Source organism: Aristolochia californica, unplaced genomic scaffold, assembly GCF_029961685.1.
Source record: "Aristolochia californica isolate CCGP_79_NKW_82.1479 unplaced genomic scaffold, dmAriCali1.0.hap1 SCAF_16, whole genome shotgun sequence".
Lineage (NCBI taxonomy): Eukaryota > Viridiplantae > Streptophyta > Magnoliopsida > Piperales > Aristolochiaceae > Aristolochia > Aristolochia californica.
The window spans coordinates 21,398,559-21,421,064 of NW_027181837.1; the positions used below are offsets into that span (position 1 = coordinate 21,398,559).

Sequence of the window (22,506 nt, forward strand, 5' to 3'; positions counted from 1 at the left end):
GATTCTAAAAATGCTCGAGTAGTATTTATTCAAATGGATGTAAGAACAAACAGAGAGAAAGAAAGAACTCACAGTTGCTCTAGATTGACCAAGGTGCCCAGTTCTTCAGGCAGAGTCCCAGTGAAATTGTTTATGCCAATAGACCTGGTCATGATTAAAAAACAAAAAAGCTGTCCAGTTAATGTTTAAATGAGTCAAAATATCAGATGGAAGCAAATATATACAGAACTGAAATGAATCTTACAGTGAAATCAAGCTTCTTAAATTTCCAAGCTCCTTTGGGACAGTCCCGGATAATGCATTGGTGCCAAAACTCCTAGAAATAAAAACAAGATCAACATCCATAAAATATTCTCTTAAGCTTTGTATAGTCATAATGTTAAAACCCTAATTCATGTCTAATAAAATCATATTGTCAATTATTATTTTAGCAATCTATATTTTTAGAGGTATGTCATAATTAACCTGATTTTAAGTTTTTTCTAATTTAATTTTTTATGTAATTAGATCATAACCCTTTTTCTGGTTTTATTTAGGCAAAAACCAAATTTATATTGTAACAAAATAAAAATATATGAAAAATCTAATAGTAACATTCCACTTTCGTATAACCTAAGGTTGAATCGGTCTAACCTGGTTAGATTAAAACCGGTAATCTGGCCGGTTTGGTTTTAATAACATTGGAAGAAACCCGTTAAAAAAAATTAAGTATCGATAAACATTATTTAATTAGTAATTGAGAATTAAGCAACTCACAGGTATTGCATACGAGTTAAGTTGCCAATAAATGGAGGCAAGGGACCAGTCAAGAAATTTCTCCCCAAATTCCTGAAACATAACATAAGATATTGAGATAACTCAAAAGAGAATTGAATTGTGGTTAGAAATGGAATAGTTGGATAAAGAAGAAAAGTCCATACAGATCGTTAAGAAAAGTCAATTTTCCGAGCTCCTCAGGAATTATCCCTTTGGCATCCATTTCATACACCTTTCTGGGCAATAAATAAGCAAGAACAAATTCACAAAATTTAATTATAAATCGCTAACAATTTTATCTGATTACTTACTTTACTGTTATAATTGTGGGGAACAAAAATATTGTTTATTAAATAGAACAAAAATGATAAGTAAATGTTATTTTATATCCAAATGATGTAATTATTAGACTAAATATATGGAAACTTTTATACGGCCCCTGTTAGTGCCCTTGGTTGGAAATTTATACCCTAAGAAAAGTTAGGAATGTTTTTCTTAGGATAAACATTTTCAAGAAACCTTAAGATAAAATTTTATTAGTGACTTACTAGGAAATTACATGGAAAGTATTAGAAATTTCCAAGAAAAATTAAATGGACCTGTTAGTGCATTTTTTAGGGAAATAAATAAAAATTAATAATCAATCTTATACATTATCATACTTATTCGATAAATTTTCAGTAAAATAAGTTATCAAAGGCAAAATTACCATGAAAATTGCCTTGTCCTGAAAGTATTACAATATCAATTGTAAAATACTTATTCAAAAAAAATTTAAATGGTTTTTCAGCCCATCTTGGTTGGAAAATCTTACCTGGAAAATTATATGATTTTCCTGAAAAAATGAAAAGTGTTTTTAGGAAACATAAGACACTAATGGTCATTGGAAACATATTTCTATTAAAAATGCATTTGCAACATTTCTTAGAAAAAGGCACTAACATGCCCTAAATTTAAATCCATCCTAATGAACCGAATACCTTAACTTTAAAGAATTATAGAGAAAGATAATCAATATTTTTTAGTGTAACTTTATTATTTTTATAAAATTTTCATGAATTTATAGTTGTTTAAAATTTAATTTATCCATTTATTTGCCTGTTTGCTCGGCCACTTATTCTCACCCATTTAGAGCTCTCTATATGTGCTCTAGAGGTCATCCCAATTGTCTTCATCCTTCCAAATTCTTAATAGAATTGATTTGATGGCATTTGTGCTTGTTTGAGTACTCATATTAGATTGGACTAAATTTTGAAACCCTAATTTACAAATAAATCCAAGCAAGCTAGGTGCACCTTTTGTTTTTAATTAAATAATCGAATTTGAAATTTAATTTAATAACTTCTTATTACCTACTCCACACCCAATTATCATCATTTGCATTGATAAATGATGTTCATTTTATGTATTTTTCTTACTTTTATAACTTTTTAGAGATAAATTAAAATTAATGGGATTGTTGTAAAAATACTCAAATAAGCGACATTCTTGCAAATAATATAACTTTTATAAGGAAGAAAAACTTAGATATGATCTAAGTTGGATGAACTTGAGTCCAACTTCCATTCCTTTTTGTACATATATAAAAAAGAGTTATGCATTAGCTTATGAAAATTACTTCGATTCACCACGAGTTTTTTCTATTGATACTAAAATTCTCTACTTAATTTTTTATAGGATCTACTTGTATACCATCTCTAAATTCCTGACATTTATTTACTTAATCTAATTACATGTATTAGACCCATATTTTCATATAATTCGGCCTATTAAATAATGTGATTGAAAGAGATTAGCCCTCTTTAGCAAATATGAACTTATATATTTGCCCATCTCTTTCCTCCTATGTGATTGCAAGAACTCTGGTGAGGCAAAAATCTGAATTCAGTTGAAGTTAGAAACTTACATGGCAGTGATGTGGCAAACGGTTCCATTGTTGGAAGCGCACTCACATTTTATGGAGGGGTTGATGCTCTCATCCACCACCGGTGAGTTGTCCGTCGCTGATCCACTGCACACCTCTCCACTCAGGTTCCATTTTGTCGATGGAGCAGAGATCCCCCACTGATCAAAAATGGAGTTCAGAGCGCTGGCTGCACATTGTGTCACACTTGGTTAACAAAAAGGTCTCAAAGATTAGAATAAGAGGACTGGTTTTGTGAACTGATCAGAAGAGCCACAAGACCCACTATTCTTTTTCCATTAAATTACTGAGACATGAGTACAGAGAGAGCTTCGATCCGTAGCTTTATCTTCAGGTGGGTTTCAACCTTGAATTTTGGCTGGGATCACCAAAATGGCAGAGACAAACGATTTCCATGAGAATTGCTTGCAAGTTTTATATAGATTTGAGCATTAAGAATGCTATCAGTGAATCAGTGCGGAACAACTCTGCCATCTTCCTGAAACTTTGATGACGCAAAAGAGAGTTTTCTGAAGCTTACCTTCATCTGGTCTGGGCGACTTGATTATGCAAAAGAGAGATGATATCCGAAGCTTACCTTCATCTGGGTCTGTTCTGAGCGATTGAGCTCTTCCAACATGGCAGAGGAGTAGAACACAGCAAAGGACAAGAACAACCTGACGGGGAGGATCTCGAGATGAGACGGGGACCTCCATCTTTCGGTAAACTTTGGACTCCTCTTTGAACCAGATTGAAAACAGTTGCACCAAGCAGTCAGGAAACTTTTGATGGCGGCTGCCGAAGATAAATCGACGACCCACCCAAAACAGTTAAAACTAATTGAGCTGTAGCATTCCCTGAATTTCATGGTTGAGGATGATGTCCAGTCGTTGAACATAAGTCGGCCGCCAACTTGCTTCAGAGCCTGTTCCTCCTGATGTAACAGTCCCTTCTGCTATGAGAGAATTTTCAAACGACTGACGTAGTTGGGTCACATCATTGCATTAACACTTTCCCGAGCACTTTCAAAGAGCACCAACCCCAATGCTAGAAAATTTACAACTGCTCTTTCTTGGGGTCTTATCGGTTGAAAAATCATGAAACTGAAACAGTTCATGGTAAAAGAATCCAAGAGTCTGAAATCAACAGTTCCGAGGCTGTTCTTTCCTAGTTTTTCATTTCCGTGTGCAAAACCGGATGATGCAAGGATCATTAGCAGGAAAGGAGCAAGGTGGTTAATCGATCTCCTACTCTTTCTTCTTCGTCAGGACTATGCGACACACAGCAGAAACTTGTCTTGTTCTTTTATCTCCAACTTGAGTTGTGGAGAAGAAGAATGAGAGAGGTGTCTGCCTTTGACCAGAGAAAAGAAGAAGAATGACAAAAAGTTGGATCGTGTGAGATCTCCTTGACAAAGCCAGAGACTCTTAATTGTTTACTTTGGAGCTCCTAAAAAAATTACGTGGGGAGTGATTTTTCACACTTCTTACTCACTGTAACGGATCCAAATAGCTTAATTTTGAGTTCGTTGAACAAAGGAACAGCCGTCATATAAATAGACACCTTGCTCCTTCTTTCGAGGAAAGATCCTACCAAAAGAAAACATTAATCGTGGGGGGTTTCTTCGTAGAAATCAAATCTTACGTAATTCATCTCCAGTCCAAAGTCATCGCCTAAATCCAACTTGGAGAATTTAAGCAAACATGTAGATATTTCTTTACGTGTGATACTTAATTTTTTTCTCTTCAGTTGATCTTCTGAAAGGACTGCTAGTAGGATAACGAGATGGTTGAATCGGGTTCAACTAACCTGGTCTCTCGTTCGGGTCTGAACATTAAGGACCTAGAAATGGATCAAACCCTTGTTGTCTTCCCTCTATAGAAAAAGGTGGAGAAGACCTCTATGTGTGATTGTGCCAAGTGCAATATTTTTCCACTTTGATTTTTACAATCTTAATTAGGGGTGGATATTTTTTTAAAACCCATTCTTGTTGGGGGGTCAGGTATCACGAGAAACTTGACCTAACACGACTCAAAAACCCCGGGTTCGAGTTTCAGGTTTCACCTCTTTTGCAATCTTTTAACATTTTTGTTTTATAAAGATGAAAAGCCAACCCAATCAGGCAGTTTAGTTGTCAAACCTGTTTCTCACCGTTAAAAGCAGAATACACAAACAAAAAAATGAAAGCAAGAATACATCTTTCACACATCTATACACATGTACCCTCCAAATATAGGTATACCCTGATGGATCTCTCAACTTAATGATTATCTGCCTCCACGGATCTCCTGAAACATAGGTTCAGAGGTCAAAGGTAAAGCTTCAGCTTGAATATTAGAGCTCACATTGGACGAGAAATCATTAGGGGTTTCTCCGAGTGACACTACTGAACTATCACAGCCCAACTGTAAACTACCAGTTGTATCGTCATAATGCCAATCAGTCAAGTATCCAGGCCTTGTAGTAACACTTTCCACTTCAACATCACCCGTCAACATGGCCACCACACGTGACATAGGCGGGCGTAGAGAAGGTGAAGCTTGGGTGCACAAAAGAGCTACACCCAGAACTCGAGAAGCCTCTTGCTCATCAAATTCGGATAACATTGGATCAACTAGTTCTAATCCACGGTTGTTTTCGTGAAGATACCAAGCCTATGACATTTGCAAAGATGAAAAAAAGGATAAGCTAGAGATGTGACTAGAAGAAAGAGTAATTGCAGAAGATAATTGTAGTTTGTTAAGCCTCACCCATTCTAGGAGATATATCTTTTCCTCCTCCAAGCTTGTGTCTGCATTTGGCCTTCCACTAAGAATTTCGAGAGCAACAACTCCAAATCCAAAAACATCAGCCTTTTCCGTCAGATGTCCACGTAATGCATACTCTGGTGCAAGATATCCTCTAATTTCCAGAAGAAAGATCAGGATTAAACAGATAGAATAGCATTTGGAAATAATAACTGGCTACACAAAGAGACTTGAAAATACTGCCTAGGGTTAATATCTCTTACATTGTCCCTGCAACTCGTGTACTGATATGAGTTTTCTTATCATCATACAATTTTGCCAGACCAAAATCTGAAATTTTGGGTTTCAGTTCTGCATCAAGGAGAATGTTACTGGCCTTAACATCCCTGTGCACTATTCGAAGCCTTGACTCCTCGTGAAGATAAGCAAGACCTCTGGCTGTTCCCAAGCATATGTCAAAGCGGGTTGGCCAGTCAAGTGGAAATGGTTTTCCTGCATGGAAATTACTAAGTAAATACAAGGATATTATTTAATCGTCCCCATGGATTTTCTAATGCAGGTATTAAAGGCATTGTTCTTGATTTATTTTTAGGAGAGAGTGCTTTGAGAGGTGTATTGAGATGAAAATTTCACAAGATAGTAATTTCTCTTTCTGTGTATCTTGACATAATATACAGCTGAGGAAACTGCTGATCAAGCAAGAATAAAGCATGTAAGGAGAGAGTACAAGACAAGACAAAAGAAATACTCCAGCTGGATAAGTGAAAGAATTAGTTCACTATTATTAAAAGATGGAGCCGTCTATCTGCTTTACGATGTGACTACCAGTTGGTCATCTCTTTGTCTACATTTTGTTGTTGTACAACCTCTAGTTCTCAAACAGATGCTTAGCTCACATCATCTCAAATTACTTTTTCTTTTGGCTATTGAAGCATTACTAATCAAACTATTTAAAATTTATCAAAACTAGCTACATAATCGTGTACTTAGAGAGAGGCTTAATGAGACTTGAATTGTAATCTACTCAAGAAAGCAATATCAACTAGATACCAAAGAATGATCATGTACTTTGAGAGGCTTAATCAGACTTAAATTGTAATCTACTTAAGAAAGAGAGATCAGTTAGATACCAAAAAGTGCCTGGTCAAGGCTATTGTTTTCCAAGTATTCATAAACAAGAAGCCTCTTTTCTGCCTCAATGCAGCAACCATACAACTTCACAAGGTTTCGGTGCTGTACTGCAGATATTATTGCAATCTCTGCCACAAACTGGCTCTTTCCCTGGTGAGATGTGAGGGAAAGTACCTTCACAGCAACAACCCTACCATCTGGAAGAGTTCCCTACAAAATGAAAATAAAATGAAATATTTCAGCAGATTATCTATTTCAAACTCATCGTAATTTAGTTTGTGAATCTTTAGATAATATTTATGTAACTTACCCTATAAACAGGCCCAAAGCCTCCCTCGCCAAGCTTGTTGGAAGGCTTGAAGTCTTCTGTAGCTGCCCTCAGTTCAGCATAACTGTATGTGTGGGAACTTGAACGTAGCTTGACAAGCTCTGTGGATTAAAAGAAATGAACTATAATCATACTCTCTTAAACACAATGTTATCAAACCCGGATCAAACCTGATCGGATGAACCAGGTTCAACCAGGCCAAGTCCATAGGGAAATCGGCGAACACACATATAAGGGTATATGTACTGAACTAGGGGCATTTATGTCATGTCACATGAAGGACTGCCTCCTGTTTTCTCTGCCAGAGAGGGGGAGGGGAGGGTTACCTCCACATGATAGTGAGGAGGGCCCTCCCCTACCTTCAGAAAGAAAATGGAGGGGGAGAGCCTTCATTCTCCTTGGCCTCTTCACGGAGAGGGTCGGGAAGAAGGGAAGCTCATCACACCCTGATGGTTTTTTTGAAAATATGACAGTCAGATGTCAGAAACAGGTCAACCAGTTCTCAAACACGTTGACTGGAATTCAGTTGGACTCAATCACCTTTTGGGGGTGGTGACTAGGACGGGATTTATAAACTTGCCTAAACATACTCATAACTCATTTTTCAAATAAAACCATTAGTACCTTCATCCTCATCAATATTCCTCCTTCCTCTTCTCCAAATAAAAAGCGTGAGTATGAGTAGAAAACCAGTAATCCCTAAACCGACGGAGAGCCCAACAATCAAACCAGTTTTGTTCTTCTTTCCAGGTGGTTCATTGCTTACTGTCGGCACAAAATCTGAAAACGAGTTTACAGAACCAGTTTTAGACAGATATGGGGAAGACTGCTATAGAAATTCACAGGAAAGCCATTTTATCAACACTTACTTGGGGTGACACTGATGGACGAAATCATTGGGCCATAAGTCCCAGCTTCCGGTGTAGCATAGGATCCCTTACCAGCCCAAAAAAGATGTACGTCAAGATGGTTTGCAGTTACATTTGTAGTAAAGGTCCTCGAAACGGTTCTGAATGAGACCCCACCCGCCTCTTCCTTTATATTAAAATCTTTTAATACCAGATTATTCTGATAAATGAGAATAAAAAAAAGAGAGAGCTAGACATCAGCAATCAGAGATAAATCCGGCAAAAGTACAATGTTTTAATTCTCCAACATACCAACCTGGACATAAACATCAAAAAGCCGTCTTCCAGTACTCTTCCAACTATTTGTATTCTCAATTTGAATCTCTGAAAATTGCATATTGACACTATAATTTCCATTCTCTAGCCCAAGGCCGTAGTACCTTAGTGACGGTGACACCCTTGCAGTTCTCATGATGTCTACGTCCAAGGTATTTGAGATAAAGGATAAGGTGTTTTTGGTATATGTTGCATTCTGGTTTTCTATGTACCTTCCACTGCTACTGACTGCCCACCTTAGTGAGTCGCTTACAAAATATGATGCAGGACCGAGGGGGTCATTATCTGCTTCATATCTTACTCCTCTAGTAGATGTTATAGTGGGGCCGCCACATTTGATTGCAAATGAAGAATCTGCAAGCAAGGGTATCAACTTTCAAGATTGGAATAAAGCCAAAATCTACCAATATCTTTCCGTATGAAGGGATGAATTACTGGTGTAACCTTTGAAGAGCATCCCTAATGCTAAAAGAAAATATCAATGTCCTTCTGTCGAAGAAGAGAAGACTTAAACTACTAGGTATAAGAGTTAACTCATAAGTTGCCAACTCAGTATGGAATTTTTTCTAGGTAATGGAGATGTAAAAGTGACCATTTTATAATTTAATATATGCAGAAAATTGTTGCACTTCTGCAACACAGAATCTAAGATGTACTCATATTATGCAAAGGAAAAACCATCTCTTAGAAAGGAAGACAAGATAAAGAAACTAAAAGAGAAGAAAGTGACTTACAACGTGGTGAACCTCGGTTGCATGGAAAATTGCGCTGAAGACAATTCAAGCCTGAGGGCAAAACACTAAACAAAGACACTTATGAACACAGATACACAATGGAAATTCTTACGTATTGTAGAAAATCATCAACAAACAATTACAAGATCAGAAAATCACAATAGCCATCCACAGGTAGTAACAACAATCTAAATCCTACTAGATTATCACTTTTGGGAGAAGTTTTCTCATAATGGTGATATGGTAGTGACAGAGTTACATTCTTCTGTGTAAGAATGGGAAGAATCCATAAAAGGTAATAGATCTATTGGATGGCAGTATCAGACCAATAACATTCAAGTTAATAAAAGAGGTAGGAAAAAAATGAATAAGATTTAAATTTTCATGGTGTTCATGCAATGGGAATATAAGGGATTTCACACTAGTACATTTGTGAGTTCAAATCCTATTCATTTGTGACTTTAATTTTTATAACAAGTTGTGGTTAACTTGAGGGGGAGTGTTAAAGTTCAAGGGCATTTTACTCATTAATAAGTAAATACTTGAATGATTAAAGTTATCTTATATAAGGTAGAGTCGGAAGGGGTAAAGGTGTTGAAAAGCAACAAAGAAACATGAACATACAAAGACAAGTACAAGAAGATGTATTATTCCAAGCTATAACAAAGCCCTTCACTACAAAGGAAGACCATGTTTATTTAAAGGTGGCACAAGAGGCAAAGAGGGACAAATCACCCATGCAAAACCACGCAAGGGTGATGTCCACCTCATCCACTCAAAAGAGGACATCCCCATGCATGATTCTAGAGTATTCAATCCCTTCAATCTCTCATATGCGGGTCCCACTATTATGGTCCTGGGGTTAAGTATCTATGCCTTCCGCTCCTAACAGGCCGATCTTTTCGGTAGTATTGGCTAGGTGCTTAATACCCACTACATCTAATTCTAGGATCTTTTACAAATCATGATCAAATCAATCAAGGAGACAAATTATCTCAAATTAGTCAATCAAAGGAAGAAGATCAAGGCAAAATCAAACAAGGAAATCCAAGGAAGAAGATCAAGGCAAAATCAAACAAGGAAATCAAAGGAAGAAGATCAAGGCAAAATCAAACAAGGAAATCAAAGGAAGAAGAAAGGAATGATTGAACTCTATGTTGAATTGATTTATGTAATTATGTAAAGACACCAAAATTACAACTTGTAAGAGGAAGTCTGGTGAGAAGCTGCTGCTATAATGTTTCTTAGAACTTGAGTAAACAAGCCTGTAGGGTCCACGAACATAGTCTTAGATCCAACAGAAGGCAACTCAAAGGTAACCTATTCATGGGCTTCTATTTGAGATTATACAGCCCTGAATGAAAATCCTAGTTCATTGGGTTAACTACTATCTAGATATGACTATATGGCAGAAGAGTGTCTGTATAACTATTATATTTATGAGGGCATTGCAAATGAAAAACGTTGTGACAGTGGACTGAGACTAAAAGTTAGATGTTTTATTTGAAACACATTCTTTAAGTGATTCCAACTAACAAGGCCATAGCTTTTTTTTTTTTTTTTTTCAGATGAAACAAAGAAGTTATTCTCAAATGACTTCCAAACCCTCCCCTACAGGTTAGCTCTTTAGGAATTTCTGAAAGGCAAAGAGTTTATTTTTATGTAGGCAAGTAAACTAACACATGAAACACTAGGAAAACGAAGCAATTTATGCTGTAATTCTCCAATCAGTTGCATTTTATCCAGTCATTTCTACCCCAACAGTGCAATATAGTAGGTCAGAAATTAATCCACATTTTCCCTTACCCTTTGCATGAAAATCATAGTAATGAAAATAAATGATAAGCACCTGCTGTTAGAACTGCCAAGGACGAAGTTGTTTGCCACCAAATTCCTGTAACAGATTTCAATCCTCATCACATTACATGATCAGTTGGCCACAGAATGTTTCAAATAGAGCTTCATTGTTTATTAAATGAGATATTTATGAAACCATAATGAAAAAGAGATGCTAGTATAACTTAGGAGAGTACTTCAGGTATTATTTAATTGAAAGACAATGTATAGAATATAACAGCAGTTTATTTTTCCCTCAACATACAGTTCTAGGTTTTCATCAGACACCCAAGATGGGAAGCTTCCTGACAGTTGATTGTATGCCAAATCGCTGCATTTGAATAAGAAACTAAATGTCACTATCAAGCAAAGAATGGTCAACTGGAAAGAATTGAGATGGACTGTAACAACTTGAACCAATCCAGGTTACATACATAGCACGAAGTTCTCTGCTTTTCACTGCAGGGAGGCTCCCAGACAAGCTATTGTTTCCAAGAAACCTGATGATGGAGATGATAAGATAATAAGTTAACATTTTGGATTGTTATTGGCGTGCCAAGTCAGTTCATTACTTACAAGTAAGCCAGTGTAGTTCCATTGATCAGAACATTAGGAATCTGTCCAGTTAAATTGTTGAAACTTAAATCCCTACAGCAGAAACACAAATAATGGCTCTTTATATATGCTTATTTATTACAACAGAAATTATGATAATGTCAAGGCAAGACAAGCAGCTTACAGATGTTGCAAAGATAGGTACTCTCCAATGTCTGTTGGAATGGAGCCAGAGATCCTGTTGTTTCTCAAAATTCTGTAAGAAACAACAACATAGTTAATTTAATGAAAAAAAATGAGATTTGAATAAGCATCCATAAAAGACCGAGCTTATATGATCTTACAGGTTAGATAAGGATTTCATGTTCCTGATAAACTCGAGTGAAGACCCATTCCCTTTGGTTACGTCACTTATTCTCCTGCACAATATTTTTGGATAATCAGTTGAAAAGCAATTTAATCCAGCCAATTTAGATCCTTGAGGAAAAATAAAGACAATTACTCACAAATCAGTCATTAAGTTAAGATTTGCAAAGCTTGAAGGTATGGGGCCATCAAATGAACATGCTTCAAATTTCCTGCAGGAAAATATGGCCACTAGAAGGTTTAGAATTTATTACAGTGCATTACTGATCTGAACTATATTGAACAAGAATAAGTCTACATGTAGCTCCAGGGATCTTCTTGGCATGAAACCTTTTTGATCCAGGTTTTGACTATTATTCTCAATGATACCTTCCACTTTGAAGAGTACCAAACATGTAGTGTTTTCATTATTAAAAATTTCTTGCTGGAAGAGTTACCTATAGCTGGAAGAGTTACCTATAGTTACTAGTACACACATCACCCTCATATAGAAATAGAAATATGCACATAATATACGCACACATGAATGAGTTCTCCTGTGAAGCTTCTATAAACAACTTTCATTAATGGGGGTTGTCTGTAAGCATTGCTTTTCAGTAAAGATGAGAAGCAAGATGAGCATTACTTGGATAAACCAGACTGGTACAAAATCCTCTTGTGATTATCACGACTGTAATAATGTTCATATTGCCCATATATTAAGTAAACTGAGATGTGTTACGTATTGAAAACTGGCTTTATATTCTATATTTGGAAAAAGAGGAGAAGATTCATGATAGCTTAGCTTACAAAGACTTAAGTGTCGACCAATTCCCTATGAAATCAGGGATCTTGCCAGTGAATGCATTGTTTGAACACCACCTGACATGAAACAATACAAGTTATTTACAGGCAGTAAAATAATGAAAAGGGAAAACTGAGCAGTTCAGGTTATACACGTGAGTCCTTACGCTGTATCTAAGTTTCGGAGGCTTGCGAATGTTGAAGGAATCTCCCCACTCACTCCAGCATCAGCTATGTACCTGTTGAAGTAGAAATATGTGATGACCAAACCTTTGCATGCTAGATTCAAATTAAGGAATGTGTCCCGTGTGTGTCCCAAGAAGGAAATCTGTGGATTGGTGGTAGTTGTTTCCCATCTGTTTTCCCTCAAGAGTTAACATAAGTATATTGATGGTTGAGATCCACATTAAGAATGTCCAAATGAAATAAGACAGTACACTAGCCAGTAACATCTGGACCTGAAATGTGTTGTAATCAGTCCAGAACAGGATCTAAAGCTGAAATGTTATTTACTGTTAAAAGATATACCGCGGTATTTTAGTCATTTCCAGTAACCAGCTTATACTTCTGAAGTTAGTAGTAGACTATATGCCTCATTAGAAACCTATGGTTCAAATTTGGTTGAATTTTGATATATGTTCATGAAGTTATATGAGTGGTGGCTACGAGGGGCATTTTTGTAAACTTACTCTTGTAATCGCTTAAATGAAATAATAAAAGAGAGAGGACGAATTTTTCAGCCTTCAAGGAGTGTGAGCTTTGTTTTCTCTCCCCTCATCTCTATTCTCTCTTTTCTTCACTCTTTCTTCCTCAATCTCTTCTTTTTCACATTTACCAACCATAGATCAATCCTATCTACAATATATAAAAATGTTATCTCAATTTCTTCTTTTTTCACCTATAACAGCAGCAGTTTGACAAGATAAGCTGTTGATACAGAAAAATAGCCATAAGCACCTGAATATGTTGGAAAAAGGGGAGATAAAATAATGCTCAAGGGAACATGTAAATTAATTGTTGAGTGGGAACAATCTCATTGATAAGGGTTAAGGAGTGTTATTGGTTTATAAGGTAGAGCCATTAGCCTCCTAAGTGCACACAAAATGGAGAATTAGCCTCCTAAGTGGCTAGTCATTTTGGATGGAACTGGACTTGATATAATAGTGGTATCAGAACAGGATGTCTATTTGGGCTTAGCTGGTTTGTTCTCTGGTTAGTGTGTGATTCGTTGAGCTTGTATTCCATTGAGTGTGTGCTCCATTGGGTTTGTGTTCTCCGTGTGTTATCCACGTCTTAGACCCATCATATATAAGTTTGGACATGAGGAGTATTGAGTGGGAATTATTCCCACATTGATAAATGTTAATAAGTGTTATTGGTTTATAAGCTAAAGCAATAGGTCTCCTAAGTGACTAGCCAATTTGGGATAGAATTGGGTTCAATCCAATATTAATAAATTGCAATCAGAAAATATTTCATATAGATCCCATAATTAATTGGATTTCATTTGCCTCTGGAGTTGATGCCAAATAGCCTACAATAAAAGGTTTGAAGTTTCATTTCCACTTTCCCTTTTCACACTAGTTTGATTTTGGTCTTATTAGCTCCACAATATAAATAAACATCAGCCCAGTTCCTTATCAGTACATTGATTTCTTTTACTCATGAAGATGTAATAAAATAGATGCAAAAGTAACGAAGCTTACAGTTCCTTGAGATTTACTAATTTCCCGAGTTCTTCAGGCAAAGGACCAGTAAAGTTATTTGAGCCAAAAGCCCTGGATAATCACAGAAAAATGCATGCAAGTTTTATTAGTTGGAGAAATAACATGGCAGCACAATTTTCATGAGGATTCCTGATTTCTTGAACCCATATCGATTATGGACACAAAAATCAAAACAATATCCAAACGAACTTACCCAACTCATAGTTAGATGTGTGACCAAAAATTTCTCCCATTAACATAAGAAAATCATACAAAAAATAAGTTGCATTACTTATAATTCTTTTTTCGAAACATCCTTCAAATATAAATTTTTTCCACTCTACACAAAACATTATTTCACAAACTAGACCTTATCCTATGGTAGGGTAAATGACTATTGAGCCAAAGGCCCAATAACAATTTCTTTTTCTCATCATTAGTTATCAAACACTAATTAAAATTTTCTTTTTTCTCTAAAATCAACACGAGTTTTAGAAGAAAAATTTAAATAAAATTTTTTTCTTGTATGTTTCTTGGAATGAATCATCTTTAAATAAAATTATTAATATTAATTTTATCTTTACCTATTTTAAAAATATACATAAAATGTTAATTTAATTTTTAAAAGAATTTTTAATAATATAATAAAATACAACATCAAGGTTGACATGGGAGGGAGATGGACCTCTTAAGGAGATTATTTCTTTGAAATAATCCAATATTATTTTCACAAACAATATAACCAACTCCACCATAGTTAGAAAAGGTCTTTGAAGAAGAAGACTCTACTTAAAGAGATGTCAAAAAGTAAGTAATTCATGCTTAGGAGTATAATTGAACCTATCACTTATATGTAACATTGTTGTAAATCTAATGCTGTAACTTTTCTGAAGTTATCTAAAACAAAGAGAGTTAGGGCTCAAATTCCAACCCCTAAGCCAATTTGATGCAAACATTCTTTCACTTCTCTCTCTTCTCAATATCTTTGAATTTTTCATACTTTTCAAACCTAACAAGGCACAGCATTCATCCTATAAACCTGAGCACCCTAAAATTCATTTACCCCACCATAGGGAATTCTACTTTTTCCCTAGATAATTTGGAATCATAAGCAACACTTGGCATAATTAAATCCCACCTATCTTAAGAACTAGACGGATCTCTGAAGATCATAAGATTAAGGTACACTAAGATCCTTATAACGCAAGAATCACAAAATATTGTATTATACCTTTCTCCGAGTAATGTCATAAAGTTTCATCAACATTCTAACCAAACACTCTTTAGATAGAACTTTCCTCAAAGAATGTCATAAAGGTCCATCACCATACTAACCGAGACATATTAAATGAATATTTTCAAGATCAATAAACAATAGATATACTAAATTAAATATGTTGAGATGTATATTAAGATATCATGGTTTTTATTTATGGTTGGGTTTATATTCCACATAATGATAGTTTTATCACATCGTTTAATTAGAAATCTTAAAGAAAATAGGGATGGCAATGATACAGTTTATATAGGGAACCTAACCCACCCTCCCAGGATGGGGAGACTATTTCAGCAAGCGGACAAAAACAATTTTTTTTAAAAAAAGACCATGAGGGTTTTTCATGGGAGCACGTTTTTATGAGCCTGCCTTGAAGGTTATATATATATATATATATATCAGATTGTTCTTAGTTGTTATGAATGAATTGGAGGATAGTGTTAACAGGTATTAGAATATTGTTAAAATACTGATACAAGGGTATTTTGGTCATTTGACCATCTCATATAGTGTCATATGATTCCAGAAATTTAGGTTACTTAGCATATATTTGTGTTTCAAGTTACATTGAATTCTGATGTATATAGAGAGAGTTATGGGTCTATTTGTACTTGAGAGCATTTTTGTCTTTTTACTGAAAATCACTTAAGTGATATACTAAAAGAGGGATCAGGCTCGAGTTTTGAGACTGATCAATGCAGCTCTACCAAGGGTGCTTCTTCCATTTTCTCTTCTCTCTTCATTCTCCTCTCTTATCTTCTTATTTTTTCTTAGTCCTACATATTTTTCAAAGTATGAAATTATGTTAAAACTTGAAAAGGTGAAGTAAAAAGGGCACCTACCATAAACATCATCTAATAGCTTCATGCCTTCAAGAAATTATGATTAGAAATTAATTACATGCTGAAAATAGAGTAAAATGTCAAGTAATTTGTTTTGAAAGTATTGCAAAAGTCCATCTATTCTTTCTAAATTTTATAGAAATGTTTTTTTCCATTATCATCCTTCAGAAGTTAACTATTCAAATTAAGAAAAATAAGATATTGTGCGACAAAAAATTCTCTGTTTCTTTATAACCATCATAAGTTAAAAAATTTATATACTGTGACAGTAATTTTTTATAAGAAATAATGAAAAATAAGAAGGATAAATATGTCATGATAAAAAATGTGTCAGATGTCATTTTCACTTCCACATTGAAAGAAAACTCCACCTTTTTATCTAGGACCTCACAAGTAGACAAATTATAAATTGAAGTCACTGTTTTCACAAGAAAAAAATTTGTATAAGAGGAGAAACAAAAGGTACAAAAAAATTAATGATGACGATGGGATAGGGATGGATTGGAGTATACAATGACCAGGTGGAAATGGGATTGTACTTCCAAAACTGTTGCCGGCTGGCACAGGGACAGGGACAGGGACAGGGGCCAGGGCAGGGGCGGGGATAAGGTATAGCAGGGTCAAGTTCTTAAAAAAACTCGCCCTCATCCTGCTCTACAGCCAGCCCTATAAGTGAGGCATATTTCAGTCATTGTATGAAAATCACTCAAGTAATTAAAAGAGATAGGGTACCAACAGAACCCCTAATCTGACCTGATGCAGAACTCCAGGTGTTGGTTTCCTCTTTATTTTGCTTCTTTTTCTTCTATACTAAATCTCAATTTACAAGATAAACAATAGAGGACAAATGAATCTTACAGCACAGTCAAACTTCGCAAGTTACCAAGCTCCTTAGGGATGGTTCCAGACAAATTATTGACTCCTAAGCTCCTGATAACAGTAAGATCACATTAATTAAAGGAAAATAGAAAAGAATAATGCTTTGAATAAACATTGAGTACTACTTTTTATGTTGCAAAGGTTAAAACATTTCTATTTAAATTAAAAAAAATGTCGACTAACTTACAATTTCTGCATGCGAGTTAAATTGCCAAGAACTGCAGGCACAGGACCACTCAAGAAATTATAACCCAAATTCCTGAAAGAAGAAAAAATGAATGTCTTGAGGGGCAAACCACTGTTCAGACTCTCACACATATGATGTTGACAATCTAAATCAAGATTCTTTGGGGAAAAAACCATTGCAATTAAGCACAACAAGGCCAAGCTATGAGCAGAAAAGTTAGATAAACACAACATATTTGGTCTTGTTTGAAAAAGCAGACAGCATGAACAATATTATTAACACTTCATTAGCTTTTAAACTCTCCCACATCAACTGAACCGGATGAAGTGAATATCTTGTACATTTAACAAAGAACTTGCATGGCAAAGGAATTCATACAGGTCGATGAGATAAGTCAGATTTCCCAGCTCTTCTGGAATGAACCCCTGAGCGTCCACCTCTTGTGCCTTGCTGAACGAAACATTAAAAACAGCAAACCATAAATAAGGTACCAAACCATAAATAAGGTTAAGAAATAATGTTTTAAGACGATAGTAAAAGCAGACATTGCATCAGAATATACAAAATACTTAAAAATACTTGTGCCTGGGTATCCAACTTAGGACATGGAAGGTCTTAAACAAGGCCAGCTATCCATCTTCATTTGTCACATTAACAACAGTTTGTTAGCACTACAGGATTAGCTGAACAAAACATTCATCAAATTTTAACAAAAATAGTTTTATTCATATAGCTTATGCATGAACATGCACCATCAAATGGGAGAAAACCATATGAAATTTCTCATAGATGTTTTATGCAGTTTTCAATTCAACCTTTTGGGTTAGAGTAGTGTCGGTCCACCTTTTTTTATCTATTGAAGTAAAAGATCGTCACTAATGTCCAAACATGTTCTGTCGCTAAAGATTTTCCGAGGTATTTGAAAATTAACTACTCCAAAAGAAACGGACACAGGAATGGGCCATGGTCAGGTGAATTACTTGGGTCAATGTTATTGTTGGAATATATGAATAAGTTGGAGTGTCATTGATGTAATTAGTTTATGATTTTTGTCTTTTCTTCACTCTTACGGTATACTTGTAAAATTGTGCTTGTATCATCTATAAATATATCTTAAGGGGGAGGGTTTGGATCAAGTCCATTAACCTATTCTTCCTTCTCTTTTCTCCAAATTTGTCACTCTTCCTCTTCTCCTCCTAAAACATTCTTTCCACAATTCTTCTTCTTCTTCTCATCCCTTAATCCTTTTTTACCATGATTATACATCATGGAATCCTAAGTTTCAACATGGTATCAGAGCGGGGGAAAATATGAGATGGAAAAGGAGAAGAAAATGGAGAAGAAGGGGAGGAAGAAGAAAAAAAAAAACAAAAAAAAAACAAGAGGAGTTTCTCATTTTTCCTTTAGTCCTCTTTCCCAATTCATGTTTTTCATTGGATTTTTAACTCTCTTACTGAATGTTTCATATAGCAAATTATATATCGTTGGAAAGATATTTGAGTCTAGTTTCCAACTAAAAAAAATTGTTTAAATCAGATTTTTCTAGAAAGAGAAATCGACATTTGAAGCAGCAGAAAAGTTTCGTACAACAGTAGAAAACTTCATATTTTTTTCGAGCTATTTTATGCCATCAAGAACGAGACTTTATATAGAGAATTATATATCAAAAGAAAGATCTTTAAGCCTATTTTCTTCCTATTGATTTCCCATTACCTTTTTATTATTTGGCAGCCTTTCCATCCTTTATTTGACTCTTTTTACCCCCTTTGGCCAAACCTTTTTGGTGCATTGCTTTGGTTGGTCCCTTTTATATATGTGGGTGATTTTTAAGTCCATTGAGACTTTTTATTGGTACCCTTGGGTTTTTTATCGTCGTCTTGTGAATGACAGGCATTACCCACTTTAGTGATTATTATCACTTTTTTTCTTTGAAATCCTTTGAAGTTGGTTTCGACTTAAGTTTTATCACATGTTCTACCTTTTGAGAGTTTGTGTCCAGTTTCGTACTTATCCTTGGGACATCGTGATGGAAGAGATCATTACTACTACATCTATTTTATTTGTTTCATACTGGGATCACAGCTATTACCTCCCAACTTGAGGGGCAATGTTGGAAGATATGAATAAGTTGGAGTGTCATTGATGTAATTAGTTTATGATCTTTCTTTTCTTCACTTTTACTAAGGTGAAGGGTATACTTGTAATATTGTACTTGAATCATCTATAAATATACCTTAAGGGGGAGGTTGGATCAAGTCCATTACCCTATTTTTCCTCATTTTTTCTCCAAATTCGTCACTCTTCCTCTTCTCCTCCTAAAACCTTCTCTCCACAACTCTTCTTCTTCTTTTCATCCCTTGATCCTCTTTTACCATGATCATACATCATATAATCCTTAGTTTCAACTACTGGCAACAATTAATTGAAAACATCTTTGTTTTGAAACAGATTCATGTGATCCACTTTATACATAATGATGGGGTTGAAAACCCATCTTTGCGTTGTCAAAAGTTCTGATATTTTTCTGGTATCTGATACTAACTGAAAAGTGGAAAGATGCAATCTTCTGGGTACACCGATTTCAAATGGGTTCTGCTGAAACAAAACTTTCTTATACTTCAGACACCCATTGAAGGAACCATTCCACTTATTCACGGGACCATTCCTGTGAATAGAGTTTTTGAAGTATGAAAAATCTCATTTCAGCAGATTCCTGCTCCAACTGTTTCCACAGCCCAAAAAAGAAATTTATCTTATTAGAATTGAATCTTTTAAACAAGATAATCGATTTGTGTTTTAGACTCTTAGAGACTGTTTGTGCTGCCATAGGAAAACAAAACAACGGAAAAATTATTTTTTCTTTTTCCAAATGGAAAAATTTCCTTTGCTTGGTTTCTTGCATTTGTGCCACAATAAGAGACAACAAGAAAATTAATCATACTGCTCAAGTTTACTATAGAAATAAAATATTTTCTTATGAAGTTAGAATTAAATGATCAACACTACTAAACATTACGAAAAAGAAGGTAGAAGTTAGTAGTACGTGATCAAGAACCATCAAAAACTTATAATAAATAAGGTTAAAGTTAGAAGTGATCAAGAATCACTTTTGAGCTTCTTGATTTATTTTTCGAATATTTTCCAATTAGAACAATAGGAAACTCATTTTCCTATCCTTTTTAATATTTTTTAAAAGGAAGTAGAATCAAGAGAAGTCAAGTGTAAAATTTTTCCATCCCAAAAAATGACACAAACACAAGAAAAATTTAGTCAAACAGAAAATTTTCTATTGGGCATCATCCTTTCCTATTTGGCACAAGCTGATCACATGCCACATCAAGCTTCAGAGGGAATTACGACGCTTCATACTTTGAAGCTGGACTGTATGTATTATGTAGACAATCAGGGCCATCAGACCAACTAAAAGGAAACTCATAAAAAGACAAAACCAGCAATGGGCCTCATCCGAGGCCCGTGGGCCGCACTACCCATAAACCGTGAAGAATTTGGACCGGAGCTGACCGGAGCGGGAACTTACATGTGGGTGACGCGACATCCGGTACTGTTGTCCACAGAACAGTCGCATTTGACCGCGGGGTTGACGCTATTGTCCTGAATATCGAGTGGGCCGATGGCGGTGCCGGTGCAGATGTCGCCGCTGACATTCCACGTCCCGGAGGGTGCCGAAAGCCCCCATACTTGAAACGCGTAGTTCACAACCCTCGCTGCAAATTGCACCAAGTCACATCGTGTCAGTAAATTCACTTCCAATACAAACTAGCCACTCCCATCCAGATGATCCATTTCATGGCTTCTTCCATTAAAAAACAAAAGCGGCCTCTAGAACGACCAACTAGTTAATTATAACGACCGCAGCAGCTAAATATTTGGAGGAGAAGCTCGTTTCACGAGCTGTAACTCTCAACTTTACTGATTCAATTTCCGTTCAATACAATTTGGAGAGAGGAACAGATATGGAGCTGGGATAATTTTATGTTTTTTAAATTTCAAATTCTTCAAACCCTCAGAATTATTCACCTGAAAAATCAAAAGAAGGAAAACTTCCATCGTCCCTATCTACCATACTACCAGTTTAATTTTCTTCCACTCTCAACCTCCCGACACTCGAAAAAAAAAACAAAAGTTACAGAGGCTTTAATCAGTAATTACCGTCTCCAGCGTTCGTTGTCTGCGATCGGCATCTCCCAACAAAGCAAACAAGGAGAAGAGCAGAGCAGAGAAGGAAGGTCGGGGGAGGCGGCCGTTTCCGTGAAAATCTCATCTCTGCCTTCGATAACTGCAGACGGATTAGCGGAATCAAAGCAACAACCAATTCCGCGCTCTTTAAGGAAAACGGCAGCAGCGGGTCTGCAGGGTAAGTCAAAGGCTGCTGGCGTCTATTGACTGAATAATTCGGTCGACCCATAAAGCCATTCCTATAACAATAAAACAAATCCCCATTGGCTCATCCGGGTTATCTCAAAGAGGTGAGCTTCCTCGCTCGACGACGACAGCCACAGGGATACGTACGGCCGACATTTCTGGTCTTGGTCTTCCCGATACCGGAAAAATTGACAATTGGATACTTGCTCTTTAATGTGGGTTCTGATCTCTTTGGAACTTTGGAAAGGCTGAGGCCATCTAATACCTGTAATCGTCTGGAATGCGGGCAGCAACTTGATGATTTTATACTTGTCAATGGCGGCCTTGACATGCTAATAATATATTTAATGATAATAATAACAGGAGGGGAGGAGGCATAGATTCAAATTTGCCAAAAACGACATATGCATGCATGAGACATCAAGTTTGAAGTTATTTAATTTTTAAAATTTAATGATTAAAATAAAATTAGGTCTATCCAGATGGACTCAGCTCTATAATTTTTATAATAATTTGATTCATTATATTTACAGTAATATTATTATTTATATTTATGAATAATAAATAAATAAATAAATAAATAACAATTATAAATGCATTGATAAGAAACGAGTAATAGAGAGGAAGTCCCACCAACCTTCCTTGTACCTATTTTTTATAAAAAAAATGCTCTATTTATAAGAATATTATTTGATCTATTTTAGGGAGGACAAAAAATGGACTTAAGTCTATATAAACTTAATATACCCAAATTTTTAGTTTAATACTGAATTTTGAATTGAATTACTTAAAATTGAATTTCTTATTATTCTATAATTATGTATTCATTGATGAAGATGTTCGTTTGAGTTTTTTCTAATCAAATTTTAACAATAAAATGGAGGTGTTTGTCTAAATTATCCATATAACA

General features: G+C 35.5%; 2 protein-coding genes across 2 annotated transcripts; both read right to left on the reverse strand.

Annotated features, from left to right (window-relative positions):
* Window positions 1-68: 68 nt before the first annotated feature.
* On the reverse strand, window positions 69-3,375 carry LOC137952729 (probable LRR receptor-like serine/threonine-protein kinase At1g56130). The gene is made up of 6 exons (XM_068799787.1): window positions 3,201-3,375; window positions 2,663-2,849; window positions 921-992; window positions 757-828; window positions 245-316; window positions 69-144 (listed from the first exon to the last, which is right to left on the reverse strand). The coding sequence occupies exons 1-6, from the start codon at window positions 3,373-3,375 to the stop codon at window positions 69-71; spliced, it is 654 nt and encodes a 217-aa protein (XP_068655888.1).
* A 1,397-nt stretch (window positions 3,376-4,772) lies between these two features.
* LOC137952832 (probable LRR receptor-like serine/threonine-protein kinase At1g56140) lies at window positions 4,773-21,629 on the reverse strand. Its single transcript, XM_068799906.1, has 24 exons — window positions 21,384-21,629; window positions 20,752-20,938; window positions 17,592-17,663; window positions 17,214-17,285; window positions 17,006-17,077; window positions 14,030-14,101; window positions 12,491-12,562; window positions 12,330-12,401; window positions 11,681-11,752; window positions 11,519-11,593; window positions 11,359-11,430; window positions 11,196-11,267; window positions 11,054-11,119; window positions 10,885-10,950; window positions 10,633-10,677; window positions 8,784-8,848; window positions 8,030-8,403; window positions 7,735-7,933; window positions 7,490-7,645; window positions 6,848-6,966; window positions 6,537-6,747; window positions 5,670-5,898; window positions 5,410-5,560; window positions 4,773-5,313 (listed from the first exon to the last, which is right to left on the reverse strand). The coding sequence occupies exons 1-24, from the start codon at window positions 21,493-21,495 to the stop codon at window positions 4,927-4,929; spliced, it is 3,090 nt and encodes a 1,029-aa protein (XP_068656007.1). The 5' UTR covers window positions 21,496-21,629; the 3' UTR covers window positions 4,773-4,926.
* Window positions 21,630-22,506: the final 877 nt, after the last annotated feature.